The sequence below is a fragment of the Halichondria panicea genome, chromosome 17 (assembly GCF_963675165.1).
Source record: "Halichondria panicea chromosome 17, odHalPani1.1, whole genome shotgun sequence".
In the NCBI taxonomy this organism is placed as follows: Eukaryota; Metazoa; Porifera; class Demospongiae; order Suberitida; family Halichondriidae; genus Halichondria; species Halichondria panicea.
In genome coordinates, this window is record NC_087393.1 from 4,025,842 (window position 1) to 4,041,681 (window position 15,840).

The following is a 15,840-nucleotide window of genomic DNA, read 5'->3' on the forward strand; positions in this document are numbered from 1 at the left end:
CATTATCAGAACACATTTGATATTCTGCTAGAATATCTATCTACTGGTGTGGCCCAACTCGTTACTCTATTGGGTTCTCTGCATTCTGAGTAGAGTCCTACGTGACCATGTCTGGATTGGTAAATAGTATTCTCTGTTGTATACAGTTTTCTTCGTTCTCGAGACCGTTGCATTTATTTTCGAAATTGAGACACAGAGCTTACAATTATATCCTGTGAGAGGCTATATTCTGTCTGACTTTGTATACAGAATCGAGAGTGATAAATTTTGTCGGTTAAAAATTGGAAGAACTAGTGTTCATTGGGTTTTCAATGCCCATTACAATAGACATAAGTGGTTATGTTATCATAGTCCTATAGGGATTTATGGCAGTAAGCCCACTGGGATTTAGAAACCCAAATGCACTGATTTAGTATCCCGAGCGTAGTGAGGGTATACTTACAAGTGGCTGAGGGCTTCTAAATCACATGCATGGACACCGACAAAACAGTGTCTATAGATACTGATCAGTGCGCATGCCTATAGAGTCAGACAGTCTGAGCTCCTCTCTGCTGAAAGCGCTTTACCATTTTCGTCAAACGCGTTATTTTATGATGAGCATCAAAATAAATTACTTCATGCAGCTATTTAAAAGCGATTTATGGCAGCCTATAGCCTGCATGCAGAGGACACAACCAACATAGATACAAGATCTATGCCTGCATGGGGAAATATCAGTGATATGTAAATTATTACGGAGCTTCACTCAAATTCCCGAAAATCACTGTTATACAGCTGAAACGTCTCACTATTATATATATACTATACATAATTATAGAGATCCAACATACACTTTGTACATACAATAATGCGTGTCCCTCCAGAAGCATCATAAACTCCTGTTGCCATGTGAATGATGCATGCTTACACATGTATTATTATTATACTGGTTTGACACTTAAACCCATGTTCCAAGAAGAATCGCGTCAATAATATGCAACAATTTAACAAACATAAAAACATGGGAAAACCAATATTTTGGCACCGAATGCCACATTCATGAACATAACAGTAACTACCATGCATGCTATAAAACGACAGGAAACTTTACACCAAGAGCATAACTAGATGCTCCTCTTCGACAGCCATGGAAAATGAATCATCATTCACCAGTTGTGACTTGGAAACGTTTCGCTCGAAATTTTTCACGACGTCAATCAAGGTACCATCTGAACCATCTACCTATGTTCTGCTAGCAACACTACATCTCCTATTCATTGTGTTCCCTTCTCTCCTCTTCAACACTCTGGCTATAGTGGTATTGAACAAGACTAACAACGACAAGCATCCATCGGTCGATGTGTTCTACTGGATATGTACAGTATGCATCCTTGGCCTGTGTTCATACGGACTGCTCATGGATTTGAGTCTCTTGTTAGACCACCCGATTCTCGGGCAGTGCTTGTCCCATTGGCAAGGATCTATCTACTGGTATGGCCATTCCTTCTTCAACTCGTTACTCAATTGGCTTCTCTGCATTCTGAGTGTGGTCCTGTACGTGTCCATATCTGGATTTAAAATCCAAAGATGGAGGTTAAATCTTTTTCTCTGCTGTGTACTGATTTTCTTCATTATCGAGACTTTTGCATTTATTATTGGAATTGAGACCCAGAGCTTGAAACTCTGTCCTGTGAGAGGCTCCTTCTGTCTGACCTTCTATACAAAGCCTAGAGAAGTACTCTTTGCTGATTTTGCAAGAGTACTCATTGCATTTCCAATACCAGCAACAATAGTGTTTATAATGGTGATTTCCATCTTTTTTAAAGTCAAGAAAATTAGCACTGTGACAGCTGACAAGCGTCTCATCCGATCTCTAGCGAGACTACTTATTACAATGATTACAGGGGCTTTCCTCATTACCACTCCAACCACTGTCCTCTACTTTGGAAGCTACAACAGCTTTCATCAAGGCTTTATAGAGCTAGTCTCAACATACTTCATGCAAATCAACTACGTCCTCTATCCAATACTCATATTAATACTGCACAAGAAAGCACGGAAAGGAATTAAAGAAAAATTGTCTAAGAGGTTCACGAATTCTTCATCAAAAGATCTACCAAAGTTCTGCGAAAAAACGAAAATGCACGGTGCAATAGAGGAAAGAAAAGATGATGAATAAGACAACCGGTATCAACAGAAAATTCGAACTTAGTCCAGAAACTATTCCACAAAAACTGCTAACATTGAAACGAACATACAAGAAGCTATATATAGGACTACCAGCAATTTTATATGTAGATATACTAGCCAGCATGCCAGCTGTTACAGTATATTCTAAATGCACACACAAAGAACATAAAAAACTTACTTTTTCAACTAATGCATATACCTATAGCTGCAATGTATATGTTCCTATATATAAATATAACGTTGATCTACCATTTTCATGTATGTAGACGCAGCCCAAGAATAGAATATTTACAGTCTGTACCGCACTGTTTCCTTGGCAAATTAATCATGTGCATGCAACCCTCGCATACAAGACAGTGCATGCATGTAAAGAAAGGAACGATGAAGTCAAACGCAATGAATTTAAGCTAACATGGATTCCAATTAATATTTACATGATATAATAGCCAGCCGATTCTCGGGCAGTGCTTGACACAGTGGTATGGTCAGGGTTTTTCATCTGGATAAAAAACTTGGGGGGGGGGGGGAAGATCCGCAAAATGTTTGGCTACGCTCACTTTTGTTGATTACATGCTAATGCATCACAGTAGATCATACCATATAGACAGCAGATTCTACTCAGTGTTGAGTTAATCACATTAACCAATGTGATGATGTCATGTAGTACTATTGTGATGATGTCATTATTCTACATTTCTCCCACTAGATGAAACCCTGATGGTCATTCCTTCTTCAACTTGTTACTCTATTGGCTTCTCTGCATTCTGAGCATGGTCCTGTACGTGACAATATCTGGAATTAAAATTCAAAGATGAAAGTTCTCTGCATGTTGTTTACTGATTTTCTTTGTTCTCAATACCTTTATTATCGGAATTGAGGTGCAGAGCTTAAAATTTATGTCCTGCATGTGCATGAGAGGCTCATTCTATCTGACTTTGTACACAGAAGCGAGAGTGATAAAATTTTGTCTGTTTTGTTCAAATGTTCATTGAGTTTCCAATGCCGATTACAATATTAGTGCATGGGTTTTATAAGTCAAGAAAAGCACTGTGACAGCTAACAAGCTTCTTATTGGATCCCTGCATGGTGAGACTATGATTTCATGCGCATGGGCTTTCCTCATTACCACTCCAACCACTGTCCTCTACTTTGGAAGCTACAACAGCTTTCATCAAGGGTTCATAGAGCTAATCTCAACACACTTCATATATACAATACTCATAACTATATAACATAATTATACTGCACAAGAAGACACGGAAAATAATCGAACATAAACATGCCAGCTGTGCATGACGGGTCCGACACACCTCCCACCAATTAAGAGGGTCTTCAGCGCACAAAAAGGGGTACCAGCAATTTATAATACACTGCCTTGTTACAGAATACCCAGAAAAACCCTAAAACAGTTTTCTTTAAAATGAAATTATGAAACCCATGTTTCCACGAGGTAATCGTGCCGATAATGTCAAATGTCTTGGCGCCAAATGCCACTCAAGGCTAAAATTGCCACTGCGCTAACTATTATGTAATGCTATACACTGTATAAAATTACACGAAACTTTACACCAAGGGATAATAGACAGCCATGCATGCAGCCATGGAAAATGAATCATCATTCTACAATTGTAACTTAGATACATTTCGCTCAGAGTTTTTCACGACATCCATCAAGGTACCATCCGAACCATCTACCTATGTTCTGCTAGCAACACTACATCTCCTACTGATTGTACTCCCCTCTCTCTTCTTCAACACTCTGGCTATAGTGCTGCTGAACAAGACTAACAAAGACAAGCATCCATCGGTCGATGTGTTCTACTGGATATGTACAGTGTGCATCCTTGGCCCATGTTCGTACGGACTGCTCATGGATTTGAGTCTCTTGTTTGATCAGCCGATACTCGGGAAGTGCTCGACCCAGTGGCAGGGAACTATCTACTGGTGTGGCCATTCTTTTTTCAACACGTTACTCTATTGGCTTCTCGGCATTCTGAGTATTGTCCTATGCCTGACTATATCTGGATTCAAAATTCAAAGATGGAAGTTAAATATTTTTCTCTGTTGTGTACTGATTTTCTTCATTCTCGAGACGTTTGCATTTATTATCGGAATTGAGATGAAGAGTTTTAAATTCTGTCCTGTGAGAGGCTCGTTTTGTCTGACCTTCTATACGGAGTCGAGAGTCATAGCTTTTGTGGGTTTTGCAAGAGTACTAATTGCATTTCCAATGCCAGCAACAATAGTTGTTGCAACGGTGATATTCAGCTTTTTCAAAGTCAAGACAAGTACTGTGACAGCTGACAAGCCTCTTATCCGATCTCTGGTGAGACTAATTATTATAATGATTACAGGGGCGTTCCTCATTACTTCTCCAACTGCTTTTCTGTACTTTGCAAGCTACAACGGCTTTCATCAAGGATTTATAGAGCTAGTCCAAACATACTTCCTACAAATCAACTATGTCCTCTATCCAACGCTCATATTAATACTGCACAAGAAATCACGGAAAACAATAAAACAAAAGTTTCGAAAGTTGTTCAAGATGAGAGGAACGCACTGCAGAATACTACCGTCAACGGCTTCAGAAGCACAAAGAAGTGTACTAGAGGAAGACAGTCCATCTTTGAATTTGTTTCAACATCCATTATCAGAATACGATTCACAAAGTCAAGATATATCTAGTGAAAATACTGAGAAAGATATGCGGAAAGACTTCGAAAAAATAATTCCAAAAATACCAATACCATCAGAAAACATATCCAAAGAAAGATGTCTGAAAGTAGCTGTCAAAAAACCGGTAGAGAAACAAGATCTACAAAGACTGTCGACATTGAAACGAGTTGTATCAATGTCTAGACAAGCTGCGACAGGTCCGACACACCTCCCACCAATTAAAAGGCCCTTTAGCATGCAGGAAGGAGTTATTATGAGCAACTTAGGGGCATTGTAGATACACACACAGTTAATAAATGAACAATTAGAACATTGAGAAACTGTTTTCAGTAGAACACATGCAGTCAGTACAATTATACTACTCTACTTATAATTACACACATTTTTCTTGGTATCAGCAAACAGCAAGAATTCAAATGTGAATCATGTGTAAAGCAATGTAAAAATTGAATTGATGATTAAGCTCCAAGGATACAGCTAGGTACATGTAACTATAACACCAAGTGTGGATTCATGTATAATAGTGTAAAGTATCTGTAATACCATTAACAACTGACAACCATGGCGTAATTTCGAGGCAAACACCTGGGTGAGCTTAATTCGAGACAAAACTACAGCCCACCCCACCTGTAGCTGCTGTACGTGTAGCATGTAATTAGGGTGGGCATAATCTCGATAGAATACGGTATGGACCACTTCCAGTGTAAACTATAGAAAACGAAAACAGTCAAGTTGTATTCCTGAGTCTGCATGCATGTGCGTTTATCCTTTAATTCAGAGATACTACAGCACATATATGTAGGGTGCATGGAGAACTTGAAAATTACAGTGAAACCTGCATGCCTATAGCAGTCACCGTTGGGCATACCAATAGGGGCTATAGAGGTGGTCTGCTAACACAAGTTAAAACACATATGCTACGGTAACTTTGGGGCATATATTAACGTGGCTGCATGTATTATTATAATGGTGACCACAATAGACAGGTTTACTGTGCTGCATGTATTATAGAGGGTGATCTGCATATAGGGTGACCACAATAGACAGGTTTACTGTGCTGCATGTATTATAGAGGGTGATCTGCACATAAGGTGACCACAATAGACAGGTTTACTGTGCTGCATGTATTATAGAGGGTGATCTGCATATAGGGTGACCACAATAGACAGGTTTACTGTGCTGCATGTATTATTATAATAGAGGGTGATCTGCATATAGGGTGACCACAATAGACAGGTTTACTGTGCTGCATGTATTATAGAGGGTAATCTGCATATAGGGTGACCACAATAGACAGGTTTACTGTGCTGCATGTATTATAGAGGGTGATCTGCATATAGGGTGACCACAATAGACAGGTTTACTGTGCTGCATGTATTATAGAGGGTGATCTGCATATAGGGTGACCACAATAGACAGGTTTACTGTGCTGCATGTATTATAGAGGATGATCTGCATATAGGGTGACCACAATAGACAGGTTTACTGTGCTGCATGTATTATAGAGGGTGATCTGCACATAGGGTGACCACAATAGACAGGTTTACTGTGCTGCATGTATTATAGAGGATGATCTGCATATAGGGTGACCACAATAGACAGGTTTACTGTGCTGCATGTATTATAGAGGGTGATCTGCATATAGGGTAACCACAATAGACAGGTTTACTGTGCTGCATGTATTATAGAGGGTGATCTGCATATAGGGTGACCACAATAGACAGGTTTACTGTGCTGCATGTATTATAGAGGATGATCTGCATATGGGTGACCACAATAGACAGGTTTACTGTGCTGCATGTATTCTGACCTTGTCTCCAGCCGTGTACCTCAAATGAAGGACAGGTGAGTCCAGAGAGAAGACCTGCTGGACAAAACTAGTGGACAGGGACACTTGGACATCCTCCGCTATCTGTGAGTGTGTGAGGGGGGGAGGAGGAATTTTGTGTGATGGTAAGGGATAGGAAAATCGTGAAAAGTTCAGGTACAAAAGAAAGAACTACAGCTCTCTCCAACGTACTACACTGTGACCACACCCACCTGAGCGAGGAGGTTGATAACGGAGAGAGAATGGTTGTCAGTGAATACTTCCAGATTGTCGAGCTGCTGCACAATGTATGTTGCCACGGCAGCACAGCAGCTGGCAAACCCTCCCTGGAGACAACGACTCAATTCCATGAGACACAGATTGCCGGAGATGAGAAGGTCCTCGGAGGGGGAGATGTTGTGGGCCGTGAGAACGAATCTCGTCACACGCCTCACAATCTGTGGGGGTGGTGTATAATTAAGTTATTTGGTTATAATTGAGAAATCAATTGTATAATAGATTTTAAGGAGAGGTAAATAAATGTACCGTATTACTAGAATGTTTTTGCGAGCATCATAATTATGTGAACTTTGCGAGGGTTGATCAATTCGCAACAATAAAATCGCAAAACCTAAATTAGTACTGGTAAATACACCGATCATTGCCAGAATCAAATAGTTAGCCAATATTTACATCGCAAAGGATTTTTGGCTCATTTGCAAAGGTTTTTCCCCAGCAAAATATTCTAGCAATACGCTCTAGTATTACGGTATATGTATGTTTTGTAGCTAGTATGTGTGAATTTTACACATGCATATTTAGTTGAGGGGAGATTATCAAAACTAAAAGCTACATGTACAGTGCATGTATACATGTAGGTGGTCTATTTTATAAGAACACATGTAGGTGGTCTATTTTATAAGAACACATGTAGGTGGTCTATTTTATAAGAACACATGTAGGTGGTCTATTTTATAAGAACACATACACACATGTATACAGTTGAGCTCTCTTAGTTACGTCAAGAGTAAATTCATCTACATGTACTCCTTGTTACATGCATTTGTGTATACAACTGCTCAGTAATTAATGCATGTACCAGAGGAGGTCCGACATGTAGTACATACATGTATCACTACAAGTTCCATGCATTTGCCCAGCAACGTACATTTCATTTTAGGTCACATGATAGCATACAGGGTACATCGGACCTCCTCTGCCACTATGCTGTAAGACAACACTCACCGTCTGCACGAAGTCTGGAGTGATCTCCCCACAGCGAGAAGGGGAGAAAGAAGTTCCCAGTGACCGGAGGACTGTCGTGAACACTCTAAGGAGGGTGGGTAGTGGATTTAGAAATGCATGCAGCAAATTAAAACATACTGCACACCAATAGGAAGTCTCACATGTACAGCATTCCTTAACTGATACATAATTATAGCACTTTGTTTTCGAGGAACTAAAATTTCGCAGATTGCTCAAAATAAACATTCTGTGAATTTATACATTTTCGAGGAAAGAGGTTCAAAAATGACCACACCCCTACACAGTAACCTCTACACAGTAGAGAGGTCTTTACAATAGAGTAAACAATATATGATTCGAAATTTTCAAGGAATTTCAAGGTTGAAGGTCAATCATTTTAGTGCCTCGAAAATAAAGTGCTATATAATACGGTAACGTGCAAAATTAACAACCTCAAAACGTGCCTAAATTTCTTACCGAGATCAAGCTATATACACAATCATACAGTAAATATAAAGACAGTGGCTACGTAGTACGTACTTGATGAGTGCAGTCAGTCGTGAGGCGCACTGTTCAGGGGAGGAGCTCTCCTCCGGGGGAACTGAAAGACCATCCGACAGACCAGACAACTCCTGAGAGGGGGTGGGGATCAAGGGGGTTAGTTGCTCATACTCTACACATTTTATAGAACAAAAGCCTAATCAATCTCTACACACACATAAGCAATTCTTACGATCAGTACAGAGCACACACCCACCACTCCCACACCACTCCACTCCACCACCTCCACACACCACCACACGCACACACCCCACATCACTCCACCACATCACACTCCTACACACACCACTCCACCTCCACACAACTCCACCACCCCACGCCCTCGCCCTCGCCCACGCACCACCCCACTCACACTGCAGTAAGCCTCCATATCCTCCAAGAACTGCTTGAGAAGGTCAGTGGAGAAGAGCATATCTTTGGTCCAGAACTCTCTGAAACAGACCAGAGCAGCAGAGATAGACTCTATCAGCTGGGGGTCCTGTTGGATGTCAATGTGCCAGCCCACCAGAATGTCCACTGTGTTCTGTACGTGTGTATATGTAGGGGGGGGGGGGGGGGGGGTAGCGAGTGTGTGTGGGTGACCGTGTCATGGTTACATACATGTACAACAAGCCTGAAAACAAACATCGATTTGAAAGGCCATTAATTTTGAAAGAGCTAGCTTACAATAAAGCTCTCACAAAAAATTAAAACAATAACTAGAACTCAGTTCAATTGCAATGCTGCATACTCTACGTACATGTACCATTGTGCCACCTCAAGTAACTGAGAGAGATAACATCCATATATGTACATGTATGCATGTGACATACATGTGACATATCATACCTGGAAGTGTCTGCCCAGGTGTTGTGGCGAGTGTTTGGCCACAATAATGATATTCTTTACCACTGCCTCTAACAATACAGACGTCTCTGCCATATCTAGTACGGTCTGGAGGCTGTCAATCACCAACTGTGTGTGTGTGTGTGTGTGTGTGTGTGTGTGTGTGTGTGTGTGTGGGTGGGTGGGATGAGTGGGGGTGGAGTTGGTTCAATACTTTTCATAGCACTATAGGTACAATGCAGAGGAGGTACGACACACGTACCTCGATTTAGCAATTTAGTCTCTGCAATAACGTTGAGCGTGGGCGTCTAATTATCCGCCCACACTCAATGTTATTGCAGAGGCTAATTGCTAAATCGAGGCACGCGTGTCGTACCGCCTCTGGGTAGTCGAATTGTTACGCTATATACAACGGCCGCGTAACATAAAAGCTAATTGCTAGCTATTGCATAAATCATACAATGGCAATGTACTAACCGTAACAGTTATTAGTAGCTTCCATAATGCTCATAGCTATTGGCAAACCTAATGCAACTTTCCCTCGCTCAAATACAGAGGACTGACAGTTACTACTTACTGGCATGATGGTGCTGTGTGGGGACTTTCCACCTTCGGAGGAGAGTGCCTCGTGAAGACCCCTCAGATAGACCGCCCTCACGTCGTCCGTCACATCCTCCGGGTGCACATTCTGAAACACCCACTCCACAAGTCTGCATTGGTCATCACAGAACACGATCAAAACATATACTACAAAGCATGGGAAACACCACATAGGGTCGACAAATAATAGCTGTTATGTATGCATTAGGATGGAGTGTTCCAAATGCTTTGGTAGCCATTGCCTGAGCACCTAAAGATATGAGCACAAGACGGCTAGTGTGGGAGGGAGGGGTGGTGGATTCTCATGGCAACAACAAACCAATATTGGAACACACTTATTTTGAGGTGCATTCTACCTGCTTAGTTTAGTTATGGCCGTTTAACTTTTAAGACAACACATACATAATCACCTCTGTGCATCTCTACCAAGGGCATGACCAATGAATCCGATACATTGCTCCACGGCAACCAGGACCTCTCTCTCAGCGCTGTGGGGGAGGAGGGTAAAACCATATCAAAGGCAAACACAAAAGTTCTGCAATACACAAACTTGTATCTTGGTCAGAATCAAATTACTTCGAGCACTATAAAGCATGAAAGTTGACTTTGTTTTGCCGTTACAATGGCATGTAGTACGTACCTACCGCATGCACACAGGGCGGCTTACTTGTTTAATATGATCTGATTTAAGGACTTGAAGATGGTCTCCGTGTTCTGTTCAGTATGAACTAGTTGGCTGAGACGGTAATCTCCTGAATGTAACTCGAAAAACTCAACTATCTGTTGAGCCAGACGACAGCTGCCATCATAGTCACTAGATGACTCCAGCCTTGAGAGCAGCTGCATCAACTCATCTATAGGATCAAAGGTAATTAAGGAGAGCATGCACTTGCATTGACTAATAGTGAGATATTAGATTGCTGGTGAAAAGGTTTACTTTTTGACAAGTAGGCCAGACAATTTCCCACTTTGTGTGTACATGCATGTACATGTACATGTGCAACGCGTAATGACTGGTACTGCATGTATTGATTAAAACACACCCATTTCCCATTTTCAAAATGGGGGTGTATAATATCTGCAGGCTGTCCCTCCTAAAGGAACTTGTCAATGAGATATATATTATGTACATTGCTATACAGAAGCATAGAAAAATAACCCCTTCAGACGAGCTATAAAACAAAAGAAGATTGATATTTCAAATGTCAGACCACATTAGTGCATCGAAAACACCCGGAAAACATTATAATTAGCTAAAAAAAGGTACAGAAGCGTTGGTCTGAAACTCAGCTGACAATGCCAGCTGACACAATGCCATGGAAATGTTGTCCCTCTAGTTACAATGCTGTACATTAGTACATTGGTACATTTGTGTCTGTGTGTGTTCACAATGCTCTGTTTCCAAGGGAAATATCATTGGTATGCATCTTACATATAATGCGTGGTTAAGCAACTATTAAACCACAATTAACGCATCATCGATCAAGCATAACTCACAGAAAGTAGTAATGTACATGTAGTATACCATAAATATGGCATCCGTTACAAGCATAGGCAATAGAATCTCACCAAATGCATTGCAAAAAGTGGTCTAACATTCTTTAAATACCAGCACAACATACATGTAGTACACGATGCTATACCGTGTGCATAATTCTATATAATTGTTATGCCTGCATCTGTACTGTACGTAGACTAGTAGTCACAGTGGCCAGGAAATAAAGGAACATCATTACGTTCCCAAAACCTACTATTACAACACTATAAATGGCCGTTTAACAGTAATAGCATAGCCATAACCGTTATCAGTACGAGTATCAAAACTACAAGCTTTTGTTACCAACAGAGTGAATTACCATGTGGTTGGTTGGTTGGTTAGAACAGCGACTTAACATTCCAGAGAATGTGGGAAGACTATCATGCTACTACCCCACACACCTCAGCCATCTACACTATCCCAACACAACACATTATATCATATCACTGGCCACTACTAATGTATTGCTGACCTGCTTACAGTAGTATCAGTATCAAATGTACAGTATACAAACCAACAGCTTATGTATCAATAATTTTGTGTGAACTACAGAGGAACTTCGAATAGAACCGTATCTGAGGAGCTCAATTAACTCAGTAGCCAGAGAGGAAGCTATACTTACTGCAACTAATCGTATAGTTACAATAACTTGATAGAGTAGACTATGTCCTGTTTATTGAGGCGTCTCGATCGCAGGAGTTACGTTTCTATATAATTATTTGACATATGGGACTCGATTGAGCACCTGATTATAAATATCATAAGGGATTCTAACAGACCCGATAGCAACAAACATCATTTTTAGCAATATTCGAGCACTCACCAAAACTAGACCGTCCACCAGTACCGTTTCCACGAGCTTTAAACCCACCACCCTCACTGCTACGGCTACTGCTTCGGCTGTGCTCGTCATAGTCATGGAAACTACCCTTTGGTTCACCACGTCCACTTCGTACATCTCCGTTTCTTTTGACAAATCTTGGTGGGGCGTCATTCGAGTGCCTTTGTGCCCCACCCCTAGAGTCACGTCCTCCGTGTCCTGTTGAAGAGTCGAACCCTCCTCTGTTTTTGTGGCTGCGTTTGCCTCCTCTGTTCTGGGTCGGGCGACCACTCATAACATAGCACTGCTCTCCTCTCTGGGGGTGCCATGTGTAGGGGGTGGGCGTGGTGAGTGTATAGTTTTTGTACTTCGTACAGAACAAAATCTACTACACAGGTACGATAATACTTGGTGGATGTTGATAATTATAGACAGAGAAGTTACAAACAAGATACATATTTATAGATATGTAGATCTAGCTATCAAAAGGAAACTACATGTGTGTAATGTTTTACAATATTAAACTTTATTTACAACCTTGTATTATTAAATAAAACTGGCTTACCTAGTGATGTACTTACTACTGGCGTGATCTACTGTCTCCGTGAGGCAGTGAACACAATTCGCAATGGATAGATACAGCCTAGCTATAAACTTAGATTGGCGATCAGTACTTGTAGTTGCAAGGCCATCTTTTCATAGTGGGAGGGTGTGTTGGGTGGATATTTATGTGGTAGCTGACACACCCTTGAATAAAATTAATAGCCGCATTATTGCGTTTTATTTGAACAAAATCGGCCCTGTTGCAAGATCTGAATACCATGCACTGTCTTCTGTGCTGTCAAACAGCTAGGGTGAACATGCATGATGAGCCCAGCACTTATACCATTCACCAAAGTGTACCTCTTTCCTGTAAAACATACATATGGCATGATGCCGACGGATATTAACCATTTACCTAGATCTAGTCGGCCTGCCGAATGTTTTTTGCAAAAATTTCAATCTCTGCTATAGATCTACCTCACCCGATTCAGATTTCTGCAACAAGCTCTCACCCACTGACTTCAATTTTCCCCCATTGGTAACCCAATATCCCAGTGAAACCCCTTTGGTATATATATCAAACTGTATAGCGTAGGCTCTTTTCCACATAATGGCCGGAATGTGCAAGGAATTATTGATGGTTTTCGATGGCCTAAAAGTACTCTTGGAACTGCAAGACGATCCTATATCAGGACATGATGAGGTTGGTATCAAACTGTATAGCGTACATGCACCCTCATCAGCTACTTGCCAAATGACATTTCGGGGTGCTATAACAAGTAAGTATCAGACAGCAACAAATAGTACAATTGCATGGAGCAGATTTTTATGTGTGCACGTGAGATGTTACAACAGGCATGCAGCGCTTGCTAATAGTAGTGAGTGGCTTACTGTGCTAATGCATTTCGCCAATTGCATCTTTTGTACATGCATGCAAAGCCTATAGGGTATATCTACATCACCGGGTACATGTACGTTACCTCACTGATGTATCCATCTAACCGCTGATCATGAACTCTATAAAGCTCTATTTATATACCGTAATACTTCCCATATTGAACCTCTCTACTGTTGTATATAGCTTGTAGCTCTATCCTAGCTTTGAAAATACTAATAACCTTCCTCCATAATAAACAAGTCGTAGCATATGCGATCGACCCACCGAGAGATAGAGAGAGCGAGCCAGGTCCACCACACCATCATGGCATCAACAAAATAAAATCTTTTTTTGTAACTCGGCTTTCATAAAAAACTTTGACCATCACTGCGGAATTCAAGTTATGGCAGCGGAAAGAATCTCTTAAATGAATATCTTTCAACAGCGATTAACCATTGATCCAATGCCAATTTTGATTTTCTAAAAGGGACCTGCATGATTAGGGGTTGGTGATTATGCTCGAGATATATTACCTATTTAATATGCTATTCTTTTATGCTCCCTATTATTCTTTTCAAATTGCCTATTCAAATCGCCCATTATTCCTCCAAAGCACAACATATAGGCCCCTAGTTGGGCGGAGCCCGACCGTCCCTGACGGGAGGTAGGGTTTCAAGCCTATGTCAGGATTTGTCTTTGCTGCAACTATAGTTGCAGCCCAATCAGATTGCAGCATTTCTACTGTGGTCTGTGTCACGTCCGGTTGCGCAACCTCAAGCAATGTAAAATTGGTTAACACCCACTTCAGAATAATAATATTCATAGAATAAAAGGATTATTCATAGCTGCTTATCAGCGTGTTACATAATTCAGCAAGACAAATCCTGACATAGGCTTGAAACCCGACCTCCCGTCGAGGACGGTCGGGCTCCGCCCAACTAATAGGCCCCATGTCGTCGCACAAGTAATATCAAACTATAAATAATTGCCACGTGACTCTATCTATTACAGTGGAACCTCTGAATAAAGGACACTTTGGGAGCAGAGCTTTTGCCCTTTTCGGAGGTTATCCTCTGGTGGGAGGTTAATTCATTCAATTTTTATAGCCATATCAAGGAATTTTATAATAGTATGTTCATGTAATGTCTGTATGGAACCTAATTCTTGTAATATTATAGAATTGCAAGGAGATAATTAATCACAGCAATTCTATACTATGAGAGACTCGTACTGACCTGTATTTCTGTGAAACCTGCCTATTATTATCATAATTGTTATAAATGTGCCTATTATGCCAGTATTATGCTCAAAATTATGCTAGCATAATCTATACCAACCCCTAGACCTGATAATTTAATCCAAAACTTTGTGGGGGTCTAATTTGTCATTTTTCGGCCTTGGACCATGGGCTTTTATCGCTCAAATACGATTCCATTTGATCTCTTTCTTTTCTAAGCTTTCAGAAAATCATATTGATCCTCCATGAAATTCAAGTTGATGGCATGCAGCGGAAAGAATCGTCGAATCATTGGGTACTTGAATTACCTTTCAACAGCAATTATAATATAACCTTAGTTCTTATAGTTGATCCAATGTCATGCAAAAATTGATTTTCTGAAAGTTAGGAACATATATACCAACCATCATCTTATCCCCATGATTTGTTCTAAGTGCCACGCATTTGTGTTGTCGTATACTGTTAGAGGGGTGGGGGTATCTCAGCCTCCGACCCTCATACATGCTTCAATAGTTCACATGTAATGATTCTTGTTACTGGGGGGGGGGGGGGGGATCATAATTATATAATACACACACACACAATAATTATATAGATAGTGTTTCGTAGAGTTCATTCCTGCAGTGGAGAAACAGAACAGTGACTCATACGTACACAGTCACATGACCACTCACATTTCTGGCGCCTCCCCTCCAGCTGGTTGCCTCTCTGGGAATAACAACTCGTTATATAATATAATTTTATAGTGTATGCATGTATGCATGTGACTGGACATAGCTAGCTACTGCACACCCGCACACCTTAATTCTCCAACTGTTCCATTTTTTTTTTATCAACTATCAACTATACACACAAATACGACAATGGAGCATTCATTAGTGAGAGAAATCAGGGACATCTTTGATAAGGTGCATGTGCATGTAAGAGATATGAAACACATCGT

At 40.7% G+C, this 15,840-nt stretch overlaps 2 protein-coding genes across 2 annotated transcripts in view; both read right to left on the bottom strand.

Moving 5' to 3' along the window:
- The window catches only part of LOC135351330 (serine/threonine-protein kinase SMG1-like), a 46,633-nt gene extending 33,678 nt beyond the window's left edge, over positions 1 to 12,955 (bottom strand). The window contains exons 1-11 of the mRNA XM_064550310.1: positions 12,806 to 12,955; positions 12,244 to 12,556; positions 10,551 to 10,737; positions 10,294 to 10,371; positions 9,861 to 9,993; positions 9,287 to 9,412; positions 8,811 to 8,981; positions 8,438 to 8,529; positions 7,898 to 7,982; positions 6,886 to 7,110; positions 6,656 to 6,757 (exon numbers count right to left, since the gene is read on the bottom strand). Coding sequence (XP_064406380.1) covers positions 6,656 to 6,757; positions 6,886 to 7,110; positions 7,898 to 7,982; positions 8,438 to 8,529; positions 8,811 to 8,981; positions 9,287 to 9,412; positions 9,861 to 9,993; positions 10,294 to 10,371; positions 10,551 to 10,737; positions 12,244 to 12,535 — 1,491 coding nt within the window. The 5' untranslated portion in view covers positions 12,536 to 12,556; positions 12,806 to 12,955. The remainder of the gene's footprint in view (positions 1 to 6,655; positions 6,758 to 6,885; positions 7,111 to 7,897; positions 7,983 to 8,437; positions 8,530 to 8,810; positions 8,982 to 9,286; positions 9,413 to 9,860; positions 9,994 to 10,293; positions 10,372 to 10,550; positions 10,738 to 12,243; positions 12,557 to 12,805) is intronic.
- A 2,496-nt stretch (positions 12,956 to 15,451) lies between these two features.
- Positions 15,452 to 15,840, bottom strand: part of LOC135351418 (uncharacterized) — a 29,893-nt gene continuing 29,504 nt past the window's right edge. Inside the window, exons 4-5 of the mRNA XM_064550403.1 lie at positions 15,572 to 15,605; positions 15,452 to 15,515 (exon numbers count right to left, since the gene is read on the bottom strand). Coding sequence (XP_064406473.1) covers positions 15,485 to 15,515; positions 15,572 to 15,605 — 65 coding nt within the window. The 3' untranslated portion in view covers positions 15,452 to 15,484. The remainder of the gene's footprint in view (positions 15,516 to 15,571; positions 15,606 to 15,840) is intronic.